This window comes from Asterias rubens, chromosome 11 (genome assembly GCF_902459465.1).
Source record: "Asterias rubens chromosome 11, eAstRub1.3, whole genome shotgun sequence".
Classification (NCBI taxonomy): Eukaryota; Metazoa; Echinodermata; class Asteroidea; order Forcipulatida; family Asteriidae; genus Asterias; species Asterias rubens.
Window position 1 is genome coordinate 13592786 of NC_047072.1, and position 21105 is coordinate 13613890.

A 21105-nucleotide genomic window follows, 5' to 3' on the forward strand; every position below is an offset into this window, starting at 1 on the left:
TCAACCTCGTTGCACGAAAAGCCAACTGATACTCGATCGTCCCCGTCTTCTTTAACACATACCCTTCTGTAAGGGGGGGGGGATACTTGGTAAGAACATTATGAAAACGGTCTCGCATTCTCAATTGGAGATAAACCAGCCTGATTGAGAATAAAAGAATGTTTTCGATCATGCTGTGTTTTACGTCAAGTTAAAAATGCTCACGTAGTTTCATCACCTATTTTTGCTGTTTTGCGTGAGTTTTTGTCATACTTTATAAAAGAGACAGATTCGTGATGTACCTTTAGACAGGTATGTAACTTTCATAGATCATTATAGACTCACGATCTGTGATAAATTATTAAAAACATTTATTATTACGAATGTTTGTTATTATTACGAATGTAATTTATTATTACGAATGTTTATGTTGGGCGCTATCGGTCAATCTGCGCGATCAACCGATCGCGCTGCGCTATTGAAATATCTTATGGTCGCGCAGCAAACGGTCGATTGCGCAACAATCGGTCGATCGCGCAACATTCGGCGACGAACATGCGCGATCAACCGATCGTGCGGGAATGGCTCGGCGCGATCGGCCGATTGTGCAGGAATGGTTTTGCGCGGTCGCGCAGCAAACGGTCGATTGCGCAACAATCGGTCGATCGCGCAACATTCGGCGACGAACATGCGCGATCAACCGATCGTGCGGGAATGGCTCGGCGCGATCGGCCGATTGTGCAGGAATGGTTTTGCGCGGTCGCGCAGCAAACGGTCGATTGCGCAACAATCGGTCGATCGCGCAACATTCGGCGACGAACATGCGCGATCAACCGATCGTGCGGGAATGGCTCGGCGCGATCGGCCGATTGTGCAGGAATGGTTTTGCGCGATCGGCCAATTGTGCAGGAATGGTATGGCGCGATCGGCCGATTGTGCAGGTTGCCAGATTTATTAAACTTCAGCCTTTTTCTTGTTGAATCAAGTGGTTGAATTGTCCTGACTTGAGTATCGAGTACCCCTAGTCCTAGAAGTATCATGAGTTACATTCTGCTATGTTCGTGGAGACGATAGTGGAACGAACCTCAAATACTAAAAATATAGGAGTAACTATTAGACTCTAATTTAGAGTACTCTAGTACTCCTGTGAAGTGTAATCATGGAGTTGTTGTGCTTGTGCAATCGTTGAGTTGACGCTGAACAATAATGGACGGCTCAAACATTGTTATTAAAATGAGAAAAAGCAGAATTGTTATAATTTGGGGTTTTTTCTTTTTCTTTTATAGACAGCATTGATGCAGGTATGCGCCACACACTGCAGGAGCTCTGAAATTCAAAAGATCAAAATGAGCAACGCTTCAAGTTCGCGACATATTCTTTCCCCTGATGTGCCAGACTTTCATGGGAAGAGGGCGTCCTTGCCGTATGCTCCGAACCAAACAGAGTTGAGACGACTCAGATTGAACAGGTAATCCTACCTAAGAGTAGGCATGGTGCTCGATATGGAGCTGTTGATAGATAAGTAAAAAACATTGTGCGATAACGTGGTTTTGAGAAAGAAGTAATTTCTCAATAAAATACACGAAATGAATCTGAGAAAATTTCAGGCCTGAAGCATTTCTAAGGCATCTGGAAGCAGACAAATTTGTGCAAAAGGGTGTTTTTTCATACATTGTTTTCTTGCAACTTCCATGACCAATTGAGTCAAAAATTTTAAAGATTTCTTATTTTATGCATTTATGTTGTAATACACCAATTGCAAATACTGGTCTTTGACAATTACCAAATTTGTCCAGTGCCTTTAAGCAGATACTTTCCAAATCGTTTTTATGTGTATTTATAAATTATAATCTTCCATTGCATTCTTGTTTATACAGGCAAATATCTACGAGTCACCCCAAACTTCCAAGCAGCGGCGGTAATTCAGTGGATAATCTCATACCAGCAGAACAGTCCAGATCCAACAGCATTATCCGCTTGTCTGACATTAAACGGTAAATCTACTGTTACGAAAGGCCTCTTTAATTCCTCTTTTTTTCTCCCACCAAACTCAACTATCTTTCCAAAGGTCCTTTTGCTTCTATCTTAATTGAGCATTTAAAAGCTCGATGACAGTAGACCTACATTTTAAAAACTGAACACACATGCTTGGCTTTCACTTCCAAAGCAAACTGTCAGCTTCCATCAGGCATATAAGGGCAGATTGCAAATTATCAGCTTGTTAGATAATGTCCCGTTTTTTCTACCGTTTTAGTGCCCAGGAAAGAGAGAAAAATACATAACATGTTTTGAGATAAAATGTTTATGTTTTTTTTTTTGCAACAAAAAGAGTTGCTATTCTGCAAGGGCTCTGTACACAAGGCAGTTTGCAGACAACCAGTCCAATAAGAAGGAAAACATTCTCATTTCATTTTCAATTTTAGGAGGACAGTATGCAATATGTAATATGAGGAAGGATCTCAAAACTTGTGCTACAACAATGTTACTTATTGACAAGCAAGACTTAAAGACCTGCTTGAACCAAAATGTCAAGTCGTGAACTTTGCTGAATTTTATTTAAAATGTTTTCAATGAATAAGGAAATCGAGTCATATGATTATAAATAGATTTTAGTTGCGTAAAAAACAATCATTTCAAATACCCTTATCCACCGCTTTTCTGAGAGAATAGCAAAAGCTCTGTTACGTAATCACTCTCAAAACATCATAGTTGGGAGCTCCAATTTGTAAAGCGTGGAGGTATAACGAAGCAAACTCCCACAAATGACATCAAAGCATTGTCCTTTGACGCGCGGCGTCAACGGCAGAAGTGTTTTTAGTTTTTCAAAACTTTTAGGTTGGGGCCTGGTTTTATAATCAATAATTACAAAAATTTCAGAAGTGTACTCTATCAAAATTACATTAAAATGGTGAACAAGTGCATTATAAACAAGTTAAAATACCATTTCCGTTAAAAACATTCTGCTCAAGCATCTGTTTAAAAATGATTGTTCAAAGCATTTTGATCATGAATCAGCAAAAAATAGTTGGTCAGTATGCCTCAGTGTATCAGTCTTAGGATTATCAGATATGATATTTGAAAAAATGGTTTTATATTAATAGGAACCTGAGTGCCAGTAACCTAGCAGCATTATCAGACAGTAACTTGTCCATCAAGAAAGCACTACCTCTACGAAGCTATGATACTCCTAACACCTTTGGCTCAACGGCCAAACACCTCTATGTTCAGCTGGTCAAACAGTGTTACTATCAGCTGACTGAAGGATGTGGAAACGAGGACTGCCAGAACAAGTTTTGCCGTTCATGTAAAGGTACATCAAATCCAAAGAATTTTTGTAAGGTTCTTTCAAACTCTTAGAGCAACTTTGGGTGCAGATGTTTCGTCAATTTTTCAATTTAAGTCACGCATATAATGTGGTCTTTTATTTTTTCCCTCAAACATGTTTAGTCAATAAAATAGCCTATTGAGAATGTGGAAATAAATGTTATATTGATTGATTGATTGATTGATTGAATCACAAGGCTGGATGGTCACTTCAAGGTGAGGGCTACACTTAACTGATTTGGGCTATCAACCCAAATCAACTGCCACCAGAGGCACGTTGCTACCTACTCCTGGGGCTGAAACGGGTTACCCCCTCACACAGTCCAGCATTGAGTAACGTGCGTTCCATGTTAATTGGTCGAATTGTGGTTGACTATGGTCCATGATTGAACTTGCTCTTTGTTGATCACGAAAAGAGTAACTCTAGAACATATTCTTTGTTTCTTTTTTGTTTCAGACAGCAAGAAAGATATTCGGGATAAAGCTGCCATTTTCAGTATTCAAATGGCATCAAGCCACAAGTATGTATTGTTATTTGATACATTGTAATGTAGAGTGTAGCTTTTTATTATTCACTACAAAATCTCTACCCAAAGTATTGATTATGAATATGATTGTTATTCCTATATGATTGTTATTGTTATATCACTCTTGCAGACTTCCCTTATGTAGACCCGATAGATTCGTCGATCGTCCCCTGCCACAGGAAGTTTTCAAACCACCCAACGGAAATTCAAAGCCTTTCCTTCATGCCCTCTTCTCCTCTACTCCATTCAAGTCGCTCTTTGCCACCCAGTCAAAGTGGGTCGACTCCAAAAAGAAATTCCCCACAAAAAATCCAACGTCAACTGTAGTCCCACCAAGCAAGAGAGGTGACGCAGTCATCGATATGTGTTTTAATAAACCTCCGAGTGGTGCTGGTAAGAGAGGATCATCGAGTCCAATGAGAAGCAAATTTACGCCAAATAGCAGTCCAAAGTTTACCCATAAAGATGAGTATGAAGGACAACAAAGCACCCGAGGACAGACTGAGAGTTATTCCCAACAGCAGAGGATGTTTGGGAAGAAGTTAACACAGTTGTCACATCAAAACAGTGCCCCAAACCTTGCTTACTGTGGAGAGTCTGATGCCACACATCTTTGGTCAGACGACTTTAGCTCGGATGAACTCTTGATTAATCATCACAGGTACGTCGGTTTTTAACAGCGCCCTGTGACTTACACATTAACTAGATGAAAAACCAATCAGAGCAATGACTGACTCTACAGTGAAACCTCTGAATTCCTATAAATAGACATGTCTCACACTCTTCAGTCTCCTGACGATGACTAGAGCTGGCTAGGCGAAACGTTGAGACCAATTAAGGACTCACTTTGTGGCAGTGAAGATAATATAAGAACTCACTCCATGGCAGTGGAGTTGATAACGAGTTGATAACGAGAAGTCCTCTCGATCCACTAAGCAAAAGTGGTAGTCCCTGCTGATTTCCTACCTTCCCCCAGGCAGTAATTAGAAAGCAGGACAGTTCTTTCCAGAACTAAGTACTCTCCCTAATTCTAAAATCTACTCCGCGGCGGTAGCAAAATAGCAAGACAAGTTCTCAAAGGACAATATCTACACAGCAAAGTGGATATACACATGGTGTATACTGCAAACAGAATACACATTTATTACTCATTGTTCATAAATACCTGGGACACTATTCTGATTGGTCGAGAGGAGATCATGTGGCCGTGTTTAAATGTTGATATCAACACAGGTAGAAGTGATTAAACATGACCTGACCTTGTTAAATCAAATAAGGGCGCTATCAGATGACTTCAAATTCTTACACTTACTAAATTTGTTTATTTAATGCAAACTTTTTCAGGTCGAGTAGCACACCTGTGGGTAGCTATGGTAACCTGAGTGTTTCCTCCGCTATCAGTTTCGGGAGTGGTCCACCCGAATCCTACCCATCAATGACAAGTTCTCCCGCACGGCTCCTTTCCTCTCAAGAGGCCCTTGATGAAACGGAAGATATTAGAGAGTTTGAGAGGACAGTTTCCTTAGAGATGTCTTGGGATGGGGTTGGGGAGTTCTCGTTGACTCACTTGACTCTATCAATGCTTCAGGTACACATCAGTCAATAAGTCAAACTAATAAACCATAGACCATTTCATTGTGGAATATCCCCAAGCGTGAGCAGTCCAGAAACTTCAACCCGGCCAAAAGGCTTGGGCCATGTGAATATAAACATACCCTCCCCGTTCAGGGCTCTCCCGCTGCCCTGCTCCCCACTGCTAGATCCTGGTTCATACTTCCTGCAAATGCTAAATGAACTTTTACATCACAAGGCTGTTTTTTCGCAGCTTATGTTTCGCAGGAGTTGAGCACAAGTCACCTAAAAAGAGTTATTCATTGCAAATTTGTGACAGCAAAATTTGTATCGCATTGGCATTCGCAGGAAGTATGAACCAGCTTTAATGTTGTTAACCCCAGCTGGAGTGCAATGGGAGCCAACAATGCTTTGCCTATTGAGACCCATTCTATCTCACTGACGACCACCATTAGATGTATCAAGTTTGACTTCAAACATTCTCAACACCACTGAATCTATGCTTGTGTTTATAGGGAGCAATTGAAACGTACAAGAACTCTGGAGATCCCTCGTTTTTAATCAACACCATCAGAACAGTATTCACTTCATCAGAGGCACTCAATGCTAGCTTCAAGGTGAGTTTAGAATGAGTATGAGTTCTTTTCTTAGATGTCAATTTAGTTTTCCCCTTTTACAATGATATGAAGTCAAGTGGTAGAAGCGTGGAATCCTCCATAAATATTGTTGAAAACACTTTTGATATTTCCATTGTGCGTTGTTGGTTTGCCTAACAAAGAGCAAGATTGTTGAGTTACTGTATTAGACACAATATTCACATTATTATTGTCCTGTAGCTAGAGGCCTGGGCCCAATTTCATGGCTCTGCTTACCGTAAGCACAGAATCGGCGCTTACGGAAGCAGGGAATTCTGTGCTTACAGCAAGCGTATTTCACGGGTTAGCGGCAAATTTTGGCTTCTGCGCGTGCGTACTCAACGTTACTAGGCATTCTACGCTTACAAGGCTAGCGCAGAAATTCGGCGCTTGCGCGTAAGCAGAGCCATGAAATTGGGCCCAGGTCTAATGGTAGGACATCTGCCCTAGTGTAGCAAAGGTCATGGGTTTGAATCCCACCCGAGATAAAGACCTGGGAAATGTTTTCACAAGAATCGGGAAAGTACTGAATAGGCATTGCTTTGTACATATCGGTGTATGGGTAAAACCAAACAATAATATTTTGTTGATTGTAATTTTCAATTGTGTTTATTTTTGTCACAAAGGTTGATGATGGAAAACCAGACAGTCCTATCGACCTGCCAGCAGTCAGACAAGCGTATGCGTTAATATGGACATTAAAACCACTTGATGTCTTTCTGTCTACTATGACTAATGCATTAGAGATCTTACTGATGTCTTTAGATACAACATCCATACAAGCAGACGAGATCAATGAAGTAAGTTTTTGCAAGAATGATGACAATCATATACGTGGTGCTGGTCTCCACCAAAAGTAGGCAGGATTTGCACATAAAGTTTGTTGACAAACAAGTTGGATTTTTTATGCGATGTACACATGATTTTTTCTAAGGGTCGAAGAGATTGTGGCACACACAGACCTTTCTAGCACATACACTCTGTGGAAATTTGTTTGCTTTTAGAAATGTTCCTTGACTGATTTCAATGCAAAACACAACACATCTGGGTCCGAATTCATAGAGCTGCCTAAGCAGCAAACACTCCTTAGAGATTTTCTGCTAGGCAAAAATAAGCATGATACCAATTGCAAATGCTACGTGTGGAATGCTATTTTGGCCGGTAACTTTATTTTGGTAAAGTTATTTTTATTGAGCTGTCAGACAGCAGTTTTGTTTGAGTGTCTTAGTCAATGATCTTGACAAGCTCGGATGAGATTCAAATGTGTACCATTTTGTTTGTTCCACATCAGATATTAATTCTTTTAGAAAACCCACTGCTGGAGACTTCCGAACTCCTGCGGATATTCTGCCACGTAATTTGCCGATTGCCAACTTCAACGCGTCTTGCTCTGGTGGGGGCACTGTCCACCTACGACAAAAAGCATTTTCAGCGTCTTCTGCAATTGTTTAAGAATTACCTGGGTTCTGTACTACGACCCAATCAAAGGTAATAACAGTTTTGTGTACTAGTGTACTATTGTTGTACTGTTGTGGGGTTGAGGAATTGGAGTTGAGGGGGTTTTGGTGAGGGTAACGTGTCATTCTGTTAAGGTCCTTGGGAACATTAAAGACTTCAGGCCTGAAACCTTTTATTATGCATCTGAAAGCACACAGTTATGCAACAAGGGCGTTTCTTCTTTCAGTATTCTCTTGCAACTTGGATGACCAATTGAGTCCAAATTTGCACAGGTTTGTTATTTTATGCATGTGTTGGGATACACCTAGTGAGAATACTGGTCTTTGACTATAACCAACAGGAATTCTTTAGAGGATTTTAGGGGGTAACTCGAGTACAGGAGGAAAAGAATGTTATAAAATATGGGAACATTTGGGAGTACCCTCTGCTTCATAGCGGATAATGTATAACAAAAAATTACACTTTTGAATTTTTTTCCTCGCGAACCACTTGCTCCCTTTTCCCCCTCCCAATCTGCAGTGTTCATGAGAATATAATTGGCATTGCGAAGGTGTTATCAATCCTTCATGAGGCCAGCAACATGGCGGAAGCTGCTGGCAATGTGGAACACAAGAAAGTAGAACTTGCCTCTATGAAGGATTACTACAGCAATGAACTGTCAAGGTAAATCTTTACTAGTATACAATCACTTTCCTTAGCTCGCATGACATTCGTCCTAGTTTAATCTTATTTCCAATGTTTTTGCCCTCAGGAAAACCAGCAAAGTTCATATAAAAATGGCCTTATAGTCAAACCTTGTACTCAAAAGAACTTTTTTTTATGGCCTTATGGTCAAACCTTGTACTCAAAAGAATTTTTTTTTTTTTTTTTAATCTGAAGTCAGACTTTTTTTATGCCCCCCTGGTGAGAAAAAAACCCTGTGATTTTGACCAGAGTGTCTTCCCTTTGATCTACTTCTCAAATATTGTGGAGACTGTTCGCAGAAATGGAGGACCAACATGTTTGGAGGGCCATCATCGACTGAATGAATGTTCTCGGAAGCTTATTGCAATCCATAATTTCAGGGGTTACCTAAAGGTGGACACGCCATCATTTCAACATGCCTGCTAAAATTTGGTCTTAGTTTCAGACCATTTTGTGCAGGACTTGTCATCCGTTTTCCTTTCTCTGTGAGTCTGTGGCACTATACCGAACTCCCAGTGTACACACATGGATTTTCAGCCTTGTGCTGTCTCCAAATTGACAGCTACGACTTTGGCAAGATTTCCGCATCATTATGCGATGAAGTATAGTCATCCTTAGCAACAGCCTTAGCATCAGTCATAGCTGTAGGCCATTTGTGAGTTGGATTTGAATAATGTCTGGTACAATGATCTGCTTTAGTCACAATGTACTTCTTACATTTGACTTCCTCAGACTACAGAGACAGTTGCTATGTCAAATGGTTTGGCTTTTGTATAGCAACCTCCAGGATGAGCAAACCATGGTGCCATTGTGCCATACACATCCATTCAGAATTGTGTATGGGTGTTCACTGTCTCTTACTAACTAAGCAAAAGCTTGCCCCTAATCATGTGACATATAGCAACAGTATCAATAGTCTGAAGAATTCAAATGTAAGTGGTAATGTGATCAAGCACGTCATTGTACCAGACAATATCTAACACACAAAAAGCTTATTCAGGAAAAGGCCTGAAATTTTGAAAATGAGTGTTTGATTGATTATGTACAGTAACATGGACTACATGGTGGAGTTTGGTAGATGGACACAGCGAGCACAGCTCCGGCAGCAAGCAGCAGCTGAAGTGAGTCGCAGTGCAACCACCGACAGTGGATTAAGTAGCATGAGTAGCGGCAGTGGATTAAGTGATGAGCCGACATGTAGGAAGATCTCAAACAGTGACAGACAATCCATGGATATGGAATCCATGCTGGACTTTCCTTTTCTTCTGGACCCAGCAGTGAGTGTATTTTATTATGAGTAGACTTTTTGCACTAAACAATTAATGTGGTGCTGATATTGTTCACTTGGTGTCATTCAAGGCGCTTCAACATAAGGTATTTTCCAGCAAGATGTTGTGAAGATACAATTTTTTTAAGATTAAGACCAGTTCCTTTACATAGCAACTTGTAGTGGTTTACAAGGGGTTGAAGATGTCAGACCTGAAATATATGTTAAATTTTTGTTTTAATTTTGTATTTTAAGTCCAAAGTACGAATCTTACACCTTGATGCCGTCATGCAGATGAGAAGAGAATACCAGGCGGCCATCTTACATCAAGCTGTAAGTGGAATTATTATACACATAATGAATGTTTATGAGTGCAATGGTGCAAATATGTTCATGAGTTGAAAGATGGAATGTTCTATTCAACGAGGCGGAGCCGAGTTGAATGGAACATTCCAGCTTTCAACGAATGAACATATTCGCACCATTGCACGAATGAAAAACATTCATTATTTGTTTTATATAACATCCAAGTAGAACTTTGTCATTTTGATTGAAAGAAACAACTTTCAAAACAAACAATTTCAACTGTAGAAGCCGAATGCTAGTAATTTTACTATGCCTTCTTGCAGTAACACCTGCTGCGTTACCAAAGACACGCGCACGCAGTGATGTTTTTACTCAGCTTTTTCGTTCCATCCGAAAAGTACCATTGCACGCTGGCAGCGTGCCAGCGTGCAATGGTACTTTTCGGATGGAACGAAAAAGCACGGCGAGTGACTCAGCGGACAATCCTCCAATCAAATGGCAAGGATCTGCTTGGGTGTTATATAAAAACTTATATCCTTTCAAAAAGACTCTGCTAGGGTCAAAAAGTCAAGTCACTGACACTTTCTAAATTATACCATGTGTCATTTTGGTTGAGAAGCAGTTTACAATGACTAATTCCTTCTTCTTTTTATATGACAAACATTTTCAATCAGTAGACTTCATATCAAATGCAATTATATAAAAAAAAACAAGTATACATTTTCTGAGCATACAAACTTTGTAATAATAATTAGTATTTATAATAATTAGTATTTAACATCTATTATATAGTGTTTTATTATTATATTTCTGGTAAAGAAACTAAGGATGCCTCATACGTAAACTTAATTACTGTATAGTAGCTCATAGGCCCAAGGAAACCTGTAAACAAAGGTGCTTGCTATGTGACCCAGAAACACCTGGGTAAAACGCTACTCTTCCATGATAAGTGCTCTGCAGTTGATTTCATGAAACTAATCCTATCCTAGTACTAATCCTATCTCGAGTTAGGACGAGTAACCCGTCCTAACTTAGGATGGGTTTGATGCGTCCTAACGTCTTCGGATACAGAACTGAACTCGTCCTAAGTCCGAAGATTAGAGTTTTGTTGAAATCAACGGCTGGGTTCTTTAACTTGTACTACAAATCCTAGCACGTGAGACCTGTAGATTAACGTCTTATCCAAAGAACAAATCAATTATGGTAAAGTATTGCTCAAAAAGTGCCATAACTCGGACTTTAATCCACACTCTGCTGGAACATATCTTGGGAATAGAAAGAAGTTTGCATCGGTTCAAATCCCACCCGAGTAATATGCCTGTGATTTTTTGACAGAGCTCGGGAAAGTAAAGAGTATACGGTGTAAACACACATCGATTTGTATGGGTGAAACCAAAATTAATATCTTAGGAATTTGCAAACATTGAATCTATTTCAGAGGGTATACCAGGCGCAGAAGTACCTCCATAACTCCAACAAGGAAGCTCTTAAAGACTCCATCAAGGCCGCAATGTGTCCGTTCCTGGTCCTTGAGGTCAGGAGAGACTCCTTGATCAGAGACACCCTGGCCCAGATGAGATTAAAACGTCGAGACCTTAAGAAGCCCCTGAAGATTAAGTATGTTGGCGGTGGTGAACAGGTACAGTCATGCAGTCCGTTTTATTCTTCTTTATAACAAGCTGGCGCTGTTGTAGATATTCTATTCTATTTGCCATATTGGAACCCCCCCCCCCTGCTTATTCTATTTGCCATGCTGGAAACCCCCAGCTTTTTGTGTTTTTTTAATTAGCTTGAAATTCCTCAGCCCTCTGATGTTGAAAGCAAATTGTTTGTTTAATAAGGGGCCAAAAAGCTTATTAAGACCCAGCGAATGAACATTGGTCACTTGTTTAGAAAAATCCGTATTGTTTACAGGTGTTCTCACATTGCTGTTCAATTTGATATTTGATTTGTTTTTCTCTCTTTTGTCTCTTTCAGTAGCTGTAAAATTATGGCAATTATTTGTTGTATGAAGTAGTTCAATTATTTTGTTTTTGCTGTTCAAACCTTGGGCTTCAACAAATCAATAAAACAATTTATTTCACCATTCGTGAATTTAATTGAAATAATCCTCAGCCTAAAAATGCCATTAGTAGCAACAGAAGCAACCATTTCTGTCTTGTAAGTGAGGAATTTTTTTAAGACAAATAATTTTAAATATATTAGAGAATTTGTGTTTGAATCATGAGGTAAATTTTGAAATAAAACTCTCAAAAATAAAGTATCTTTCAGTCACTTTTCATAGTGGTACATATGATTACTGTATGATTTAATGTGTTCAGCAAAATAATAATGGTTTATAATTACATAATTTAAAACCTAGTTTGCTTTAATGGTGCAGTTAAGTTTTGATTCATTGGTACAAATATTTGTCTTAATTTGTACGCATAAGTTTCCTTTGTTTAAAGGAACATTACAGATTTGGTAAGAAACAAAAATCGTGAATATCACAGATTTATATAACACTTACACGGTCTAATGATGATGATAGTAGAAAACTTCCCATGAAATATTTCTGTCTGAAATGTCATATTTGATGAGAAATAAATGATCTAACTTCGCGTTTGGAGTTTATCGCTCAGTGAGCGTTTTATTCATTTTTATTTTGGCATCGATGCAATGCAACATTTGTAATTGTTTTTTCACTATTCTCTCGTGACCCAGATGGCCGATCGATCTCAAACTTCTACAGGTTTGTCAGTTTATGTATATGGTGGATTACATAAAGTGCTTACACTGCCAGCAACTGTTTTGTAAGAAAAAACCAATTCTGTAATGTTCCTTTAAACATTTGAAATTCCAACTTTCCTGTCACGTTTCAGGGTTTAGACATGGGTGGTCTTCAAAAAGAGTTTTTCCAGCTCATCACAGAAGCCGTGTTTGATCCTAAATACGCAATGTTCACATTTGTAGAAGAGTCAAGAACACTCTGGATCAATGGTGAGTCTGTTATGTATTACAACCTTTAAAGGCAGTGGACACTATTGGTAATTACTCAAAATAATTATTAGCATAAAACCTTACTTGGTAAAGAGTAATGGAGAGCTGTTGGTGGTATAAAATATTTTGAGAAACGGCTCCCTCTGAAGTAACGTAGTTTTTGAGAAAGAAGTAATTTTCCACTAATTTGATTCCGAGACCTCAAGTTTAGAATTTGAGGTCTCGAAATCAAGCATCTGAAAGCACGCAACTTAGTGTGACAAGGGTGTTTTTTCTTTCATTATTATCTCGCAACTTCGATGACCAATTGAGCTCAAATGTTCACAGGTTTGTTATTTTATGCATATGTTGAGATACACCAAGTGAGAAGACTGGTCTTTGACAATACCCAATAGTGTCCACTGCCTTTAAAGACCATTCATTTCTGTAAAATCATCTCCATACGCCCAGACATTGCTTATCTTGTTGCTTTTTTGGCACCGCTATTTTCAGGTAAAATGTCAGGAAAATTAATAAGAAACAGAAACACATATTTTTTTAAGTTGTTGATTCTATGTTTAAATGGGAAACATTGGAAAATGTCAATTCGGTCCCAAACCTTTCCTTTTACCCCATTGTTTGAGCATAAGTTGCTAAAATATTACGGCCGTTTGCGGCCGCTCTGTGCATTTTTGACAGTTAAAGGGCAAGTCTTTAGAAATCATGTAGCTAAGTAATTACAATATCAGTAAAAAAAAAATTAGTGTTTGGATGTCTGCAAGGTGAATACTTATAATAATTTAATTATGTTATGCTTTTTATCTGATTATTCAGGCATGCAACTTTTCCTCGGATCAGCTAATTTCCTCTCTTTTTATTTTCAGCTTTACCATTCAAAATTTAAAAATACTGTACAAAATCATTGAAATTTTGTAATTTCCTCTTTTTTGGTGAAGTTGCAGTTGCATGCCTGATTATTGTTATAGCCTCATTGCTAAGGTCAAACAATGGAATAGTGTTCATGCCGCGTACACTTCCCAGCTAATGATAGGTCTTCATTGACCTCAATGAGGGTACTTTTTAGTGCTTGTGACATCATATGCAAGGAGTCTATTTTAACGTTTGCCTGGAATTTGTCTGTTACCCTAGGTGCTTCGTTAGAATCGAGAGATGAGTTTGAGCTGGTTGGGTCTCTCTTAGGACTGGCCATCTATAATGGCATCATTCTGGATGCACACTTTCCAACGGCAATCTACAAGAAGCTCCACCAGGAAAAGATGGATCTACAGGACCTCCTAGAGGTGCAGCCATCACTGGGGAATGGTTTAAAGGAACTCCTGGAGTACGAAGGAGATGTGGAAAACACCTTCTGCCAGACCTTTCAGGTATGATGGATTGGTGGCTACTTGGGGTGCTTGGGTAAAGAAAAGGTATGTGGAATGAACCTTCTGCGCAACCTTCAAGGCGACATGGGTACCTAACTTCATGATAAATGGCTGTGGGATAGGGGTGTCGTGGCCGAGTGGATAAGAACACCAAACTCAAGCTCTGGTGTTTCTGTTCAGCAGAGTGTGGGTTCGAATCCCGGTCTGATTAATTCATGTGTACTATTTGCCTTCTTTCAGATTTCATTCACTTCACTTGGGGATGAGGTAGTAACCGTTGATTTACTACCAGATGGTTCTCAGATTGCAGTCACTAATCAGGTAATAAAAGATCACTGATTTAAGGCACTGGACACGTTTGGTAATTGTCAAAGACCAGTGTTCTCACTTGGTGTATCCCAACATATAAATAAAATAACAAACCTGTGAAAATTTTAGCTCAATTGGTCATCAATGTTGCAAAAGAATAATGAATGCAGCACAACTTTGTGTGCTTTCAGATCGGAATAAAAGACTTCAAGTGAAGTATTTTATTATTTGAGTGAGAAATTACCTCTTTCTCAAAAACTTCATAACTTCAGAGGGAGCTGTCTCCCACAATGTTTTATACTATCAACAGCTCTCCATTGCTAGCTACCAAGTAAGTTGGTATGCTAATAATTATTTTGAGTGATTACCAATAGAGTCCAGTGCCTGTAAAGAGGAAGGGAAATGCCACTTTCAATTTTGTGATGTACTAATGTACTAATTTTCCAATAGATGGAGTCCTCATGTGATCACGAGTGGGGATATATTACAAATCTCATGTCTATTGAAGCCAAAGCTTGTTGAAGTTCTGTCAGCCATTTTGAAGCTATGTTTATGTCAACATCAGGCAAACACAGTCATAGCTAATACAGATCTAAAACCAATGTCTGTGATCACTTGGTAGGAGTTTGCTGGATTTGTAGAGAGTTTTATTTTGAATATCCCTCTATAACTAAAAATAAAAGGCAATGTAGTTGATTGATTCCACCTGTTTATTTTTTGCAGAATCGAGAGGAGTTTGTGAGGTTGTATGTTCAGCATGTGTTGGTGGACAGCGTGGCTGCTCAGTTTGAGGCCTTTGCACATGGCTTTCAAACAGTATGTGGAGGGTCGGCACTACGTCTCTTTCAAGCAGCTGAGACTGAGATGCTAGTTTGTGGGAGTCCGGAGCTAGACTTTGAAGCGTTGGAAGCTTCGGCTACCTATGAGGACGGCTACACAAGGTAGTTACTCTGTTCATTATATATTTGGTTTGCGGTAACACCATGTGTGTATCTACTTGCCACGTAGAGCTTGTTCTTAGAGAATTGCTTAATTCTACTACCGCGGAGTAGATTATTCGGGTGAACACCCGATTAATCTACTCAGTTCTAAAAAAACTGTCCAGTTTATTAACTATTACCTGTGCGGATGGTATAGAAATAGGCTGGGACTACTTCTTTAGCTGATAGGATCGTAATTAACTGTACTACTGTGGAGTCAGTTCTTGAGTTGGTCTCAACGTTTCGACTAGCTTGCTCTAGTCATCGTCAGGAAACTAAAGAGGTAAGAGATAAGTGGGCTTATTTGTAGGGGTTCCAGAGGATCCAGTGTAAGTCAGTATACTCTGTTCATGTTTGTTAGTAACAGCTGGAGAACGTTTTGCTAGATTAAAATTGAAGAGTGTCGTGGGCAAGTTGCCTAGTACTTTGGGCTCAAGTTCTGATTCACTGAGTTACCAGAGTATGGATTTGAATCCTATTCATAATACCTGTTTTTTGTGGCAAGGCACTAAGCCATAACTGCGTCTCGTCACCAGGGAATAAATAGGTTACTGCTAGGGTAGGGGTTGTTTATGTTAATGAAAAGCAATCTGTACAGCAAGCTGGCTACCGGTGCTGCATATTCCAAAGGAGTTGAGACGGTTTCAGGAATGCTTAAGGCCCAATCAAAGTGTCTATAATTGTATTTTGTTTAACGTTTTTTAACAAAAGGGCATTTATGAATGGGATAAAAGAGTAGTGACTCGTTCTTAAATGTCCAGTTAAAACCTTGCAGGGTCGTTGCCGTGCGATAAAAGACCTCGCCTTCGGCTCGGGCCTTTATCACACAGCAACGACCCTGCCGGTTTTTAACGGCCGTTTAAGAACTCGTCGCTACCCTTTTATTCCCTTTATTAAAATCAACAGTGGTAGTAATAGTGTAACAAGGACCTAAGGAAACTTGGTTTAAACATAACACCTATTATCATTTTCATGGAGCTACACGTATTGACCATTTCAAAGATTTAACATTTTCATGAATTTTTGTAACAGTTAGTGAATTTTTTTTTTGAAGTTGCTGAATTTGGTATGATCTTTTGTAGGACGCATTCCACCATCATAGCATTCTGGACAATAGTGCATTCACTAAGCATAAAAAAGAAGAGAAAACTTCTCCACTTTATCACAGGAAGTGACAAAGTAAGTTAAATAAATTTGTATTTCCTTGAAATTGCATTTTGAATGTATATATATTTGTAATGAAATTTGATGTCTAGTGCCTAAATATTGTCTTTAAGGCAGTGGACACTATTGGTAATTACTCAAAATTTGGTAGAGAATTATGGAGAGCTGTTGATAGTATAAAACATTGTGAGAAACGTCTCCCTCTTAAGTAACGTAGTTTTCAAGAATAAAGTATTTTTCCATGAATTTGATTTCGAGACCTCAGAATTAGATTTTGAGGTCTCGACATCAAGCATCTGAAAGCACACAACTTCTTGTGACAAGGGTGTTTTTTCTTTCATTGTTATCTCGCAACCTTGACGACCAATTGAGCTCAAATTTTCACAGGTTTGTTATGTTATGCATATGTTGAGATACACCAAGTGAGAAGACTGGTGTTTTACAATTACCAAAGGTGTCCAGTGTCTTTAAAGAGTATCTTTTCAAAGGCAAGGTTTCTGCGATAAATGTTCACATTGTTTGTGTCTTGTCACAGGTCCCCTTGAAGGGTTTGTCCAAGCTGCCTATAGTTATCCAGCGTAATGGACCCGAGTCGGATCGTCTCCCTACTGCCATGACTTGCTTCAATCGTCTACTGCTGCCAGCTTACAACAGTCAGGAGGTACTGAAACAGAAGTTACTTGTTGCCATTGAGAACAGTAAAGGATTTGGATTGACATGACTGTGTGTGTCTGGTTTGTTGTGGATAGGACTTGTTAAAGGAAAGAAAGGAAGGGAGTGAAAAGGTATCAGTGCAATTTTTGGAATGTAATAGAGTAGGATAAAAGAGACGGTTAAGGAAAATAAAAGATGGTCTAGTTGGTATGAAACTGCTCTAGAATTGCAAAGGTCGTGGGTTGGAATCCCACCTGAGTAATATGCCTGCAATTTTTTCACAGAACTCAGGGAAAGAGTATACAGTGCTAACACACATCGGTTTATATGGGTAAAACCAAAATGAATATTCTCTATCCCCTGTGCAAATTTAACATCTATTTATAATTACCTCAAACAGTTTCGCTATTCCTATTGGTGGAGAGGGCGTCACGTGGGGGTGTTTAAACTGTTGATTATGACCAGCTGGAGTGTTTTCCGGGTGTTTTCGGACACGTTTAGATGCATACTACTAAGCCCACAAATGCATATCCAAAAACTGTCTCAGTCATAAAAATCCAACACGCGTACAGAGCTTAAAGACATCGGAAACGGATAAGTGCTCCACCAACTGAGATATCTTGCTTTAATGTTGGCAGTCCCTCATTTTGTCAAATTCAGAACCACCCACAACTCATTAGAGACAGTCATTACATGGTGTTACCGCAAACCTTTCTATTGTATTTCCACCAAGCAAAGTTTCAAATCCTACAATGCATGCTGCCGATGAATAATAAGACAGAATCTATTCGTGGGAAAATGAAAAGGGTTAAGCTATGTTAAACCTTGGATAACCTAACCTTGCCGAATTTTATGAAATCTGTTGACTCTAGATGCCCAAAATAAATACCTTATGTTTGGACCAGGACAAAACAAAACTGCAATAAAGTATATGAACTTTTGGGGAATACAGTATTTGAAACTAGTTTTTGAAATTTAATGAATAATTTTTTTAAGAACAAAAGAACTGTACAAATTCTCTCCTAAAAAGTACTTAAATTGTGTGATGTAATTGATTAAATTAAATTGATTAAATTAATAGTATTTATTGCTCTTTCTTAGTGACTTGTTGCATTATAAATTAAATGTGACACTTTATTGCACTATTTTTCTGAATTAAACAAATGTGAATAGCACAGAAATGATATCACAGTTAATCAGTATTTATTATTGGTATTTTTGTGTGATGTTCAAATCCCATAGAATGCATTTTAAGTATTGCACACGTTTGAGTTTCTTGAAAATTTAAACATCAGAGCGGCTACAGCTATGGCTGTTGGCTGCTGAAGTGACAGCAGCTATGGCTGTTGGCTGCTGAAGTGACAGTGGCTACAGCTATGGCTGTTGGCTGCTAAAGTGGCAGCGGCTACAGCTATGGCTGTTGGCTGCTGAAGTGACAGCAGCTATGGCTGTTGGCTGCTGAAGTGACAGTGGCTACAGCTATGGCTGTTGGCTGCTAAAGTGGCAGCGGCTACAGCTATGGCTGTTGGCTGCTGAAGTGACAGCGGCTACAGCTATGGCTTGCAGTGTCACTCTGGACGAGTTACCCTTTTTTTAAACCACCTACAGGGGCTTGGGCTCAACTTTCTGGCAGAGTCCCAATCCAAGCCTAAGCGACGGCTGTAGATATTATGTCCTCTAATCTGTTTTAGGCCTGATTTGAATCCCTAGAGTGTTATAGATGTAGATACAATGACTACCAGACTCCAGACCACTAGCCCTCTAAGCTCATTTTGCTCGTGATATGGGGCATGGTGTACCCCTCCCCCCCCCCCCCCCGGCACATTACTTGGGTGGGATTTAAACCCGCTCTTGTGATAAGACATCTGCTCTAAGATGGCAACGGTCATGGGCTTGAATCCCACCCAATTGATTTGCCTGGGGATTTTTTTCACAAAATCTGGTAGAGTATACAGTGCTTAAAACTCAAAATATCTACATAAAACAATGTGGCAGTTTACAAGCTTTTACTAAGTACAACACATGTATTGAGTATAGAGCCCAACTTATGTGGTCTTAAAAGTACAAAATTACCTGTCACTTCTTTTTTACGTGCTCAGAGCATTGTTCAGAACCCCTTTTTTTTTTTAAACGTCTTCTTTTTCGTTTCATTGTTGTCCCCGTTGATTATCGGCTAAAAAAAAAAAAAAACCAGAATTTCTAAGCTTGCACAACCTTCAACATTCCCACTAGAAGAAAATACCGCTGTAGTGACGCCATGATGACGTCATTAGGACCCAGTTTCATAGAGCAGTTAAGCAGAAAATTCTGCTTAGCAAAGTTTTTGGCTAAGCTTAGCAAAGTTTTTGGCTAAGCAAGAAATGACTTAGGTACCAGTCAGTATGGTGTTCTGTTTGGTAACCTAATTATGCTAAGCAAAAATTTTTTCGTGCTAAGCAATTTTTTTGTGCTTATAAAATAGGCTTTATGAAATTGGGCCCTGGTATGTAAATCAAAGTTTACTGTGAAAAAACAAATCATAACTCATGAACCGCACAATGAATTTTTATAATCTATAGATCAATGGAAAGGTACTAATTTTTTTTACACTGTACAAAATGTCACCTCATTTGACCTTGACTTCCGGTTCAAATTTTTAACAATTCATATGCTTATAACATTAACATTTAAAATAAAATAAAAACCTACACAATCAAAGTGAACTGCTGATTTCAACGGGTTCTTAATGGCTTAAGATTAAGCCCTTCAGTAAAATTATATTAAATTTGACTTATTTATTAATTATAATCATTGATTAGTCACTCGGTAAGGTCTAACAGGCAAACATGTGGTTTTCTCTGCCAGTTTGTAACCAAAAGATTATTTGATCGATGCATCAACTCAGTTTTTTTCACGTATTTTCATGCTGGATTTTTTCAGAGAAACGCAGTTGTCGTTAGGAAATCCAGCCCACCTAATGCCTTCATGCCCAACACACCTCCAGTCTTTGACATAGTTTCCATTCAATTGGCTTTTCGTACAGACATTAAACCACCATCCTCCTTCATAATAAGTTGCACAATTATTGTCATAGTTATCATTGTCCCTGTCTTTTGTTGTAAAAGCCATTGTATTATGATATGAGAGAGAGTCAGAAGCTGTGCCCCGATACTCACTTATATACAGCGAGTATTTCTCCCCCACAATTTTGAACTGGTTATACTGAGCCCATGCAGTGTTATTACTTCTCCCGTCTTCAAGATCAACTCTCAGCTCCCATCCACCTTGAGACTCATCAGAAGTCAGGCCAACCAGGTTATCATTACCGAGCCAGAACTCACCTGAAAGAGACCCAAACCCAGACTTGTACTCGTCCCATCCTCGGTTGAAGTCCACGCTACCGTCTTGTCTGCTTTGGAACACAATCCATCCTCCACCGGCAGAATCCATGTCACAGTAGACTTGCAATTTATCCAATCCATCTGGGCAGATGAAGTAGACTCCACTTGTAAGATGCCCAGCCTCTTTGAGCGTTTTGCAACTTGTGAAGTTATTCAAGCAGGGATCAGGCTTGGAGAATAAGGGTGTGTCATGCAGTGCGTCAAAATACATACTACCTTGTGCTTCAATAAGGTCGTTAGGATACCCAACCCTTGTTGTACTACTCAACTCACACAATTTAGTAGCTTCTTGAAAGTTGAATGACTTGCAATTAGTATCCATGCTGCAGTCTCGTCCACAAATGACATGATTTGGCACAGTTTTGTTCTTATATACAAAGTTTTTGAGGATAACATTCGTTGCAGTGGGAAAGTTTTTATTAATTAAACCACATTCCAATCCAAATGTCAGTTGTGCTGACACTAAAATTACTATTAAAATCATTTTACTGTCAAGCGTTGGCTTCCAAAGTTTTTGTTGAAT

General features: G+C 39.1%; 2 protein-coding genes across 3 annotated transcripts; one reads left to right on the top strand and one right to left on the bottom strand.

Annotated features, from left to right (window-relative positions):
• Positions 1 to 175: 175 nt before the first annotated feature.
• Positions 176 to 17472, top strand: LOC117296383 (probable E3 ubiquitin-protein ligase HECTD2). 2 transcript variants are annotated; one of them, XM_033779270.1, is made up of 20 exons: positions 176 to 235; positions 1266 to 1447; positions 1857 to 1973; positions 3081 to 3289; positions 3761 to 3824; positions 3961 to 4491; positions 5175 to 5418; positions 5918 to 6019; positions 6664 to 6837; positions 7329 to 7525; positions 8015 to 8158; positions 9228 to 9456; positions 9702 to 9779; positions 11191 to 11391; positions 12614 to 12731; positions 13860 to 14095; positions 14336 to 14416; positions 15128 to 15345; positions 16467 to 16563; positions 17084 to 17472. In XM_033779270.1, exons 2-20 carry the CDS (start codon positions 1275 to 1277, stop codon positions 17267 to 17269), a joined length of 3399 nt encoding a protein of 1132 aa, XP_033635161.1. In that variant the 5' UTR covers positions 176 to 235; positions 1266 to 1274; the 3' UTR covers positions 17270 to 17472. The 2 variants fall into 2 exon arrangements, with proteins under 2 accessions (XP_033635161.1, XP_033635160.1); XM_033779269.1 differs by having other exon boundaries at positions 180 to 291.
• Positions 17473 to 19349: 1877 nt separating this feature from the next.
• On the bottom strand, positions 19350 to 20904 carry LOC117296731 (ficolin-2-like). Its single transcript, XM_033779775.1, has 2 exons — positions 20358 to 20904; positions 19350 to 19375 (listed from the first exon to the last, which is right to left on the bottom strand). Exons 1-2 carry the CDS (start codon positions 20902 to 20904, stop codon positions 19350 to 19352), a joined length of 573 nt encoding a protein of 190 aa, XP_033635666.1.
• Positions 20905 to 21105: the final 201 nt, after the last annotated feature.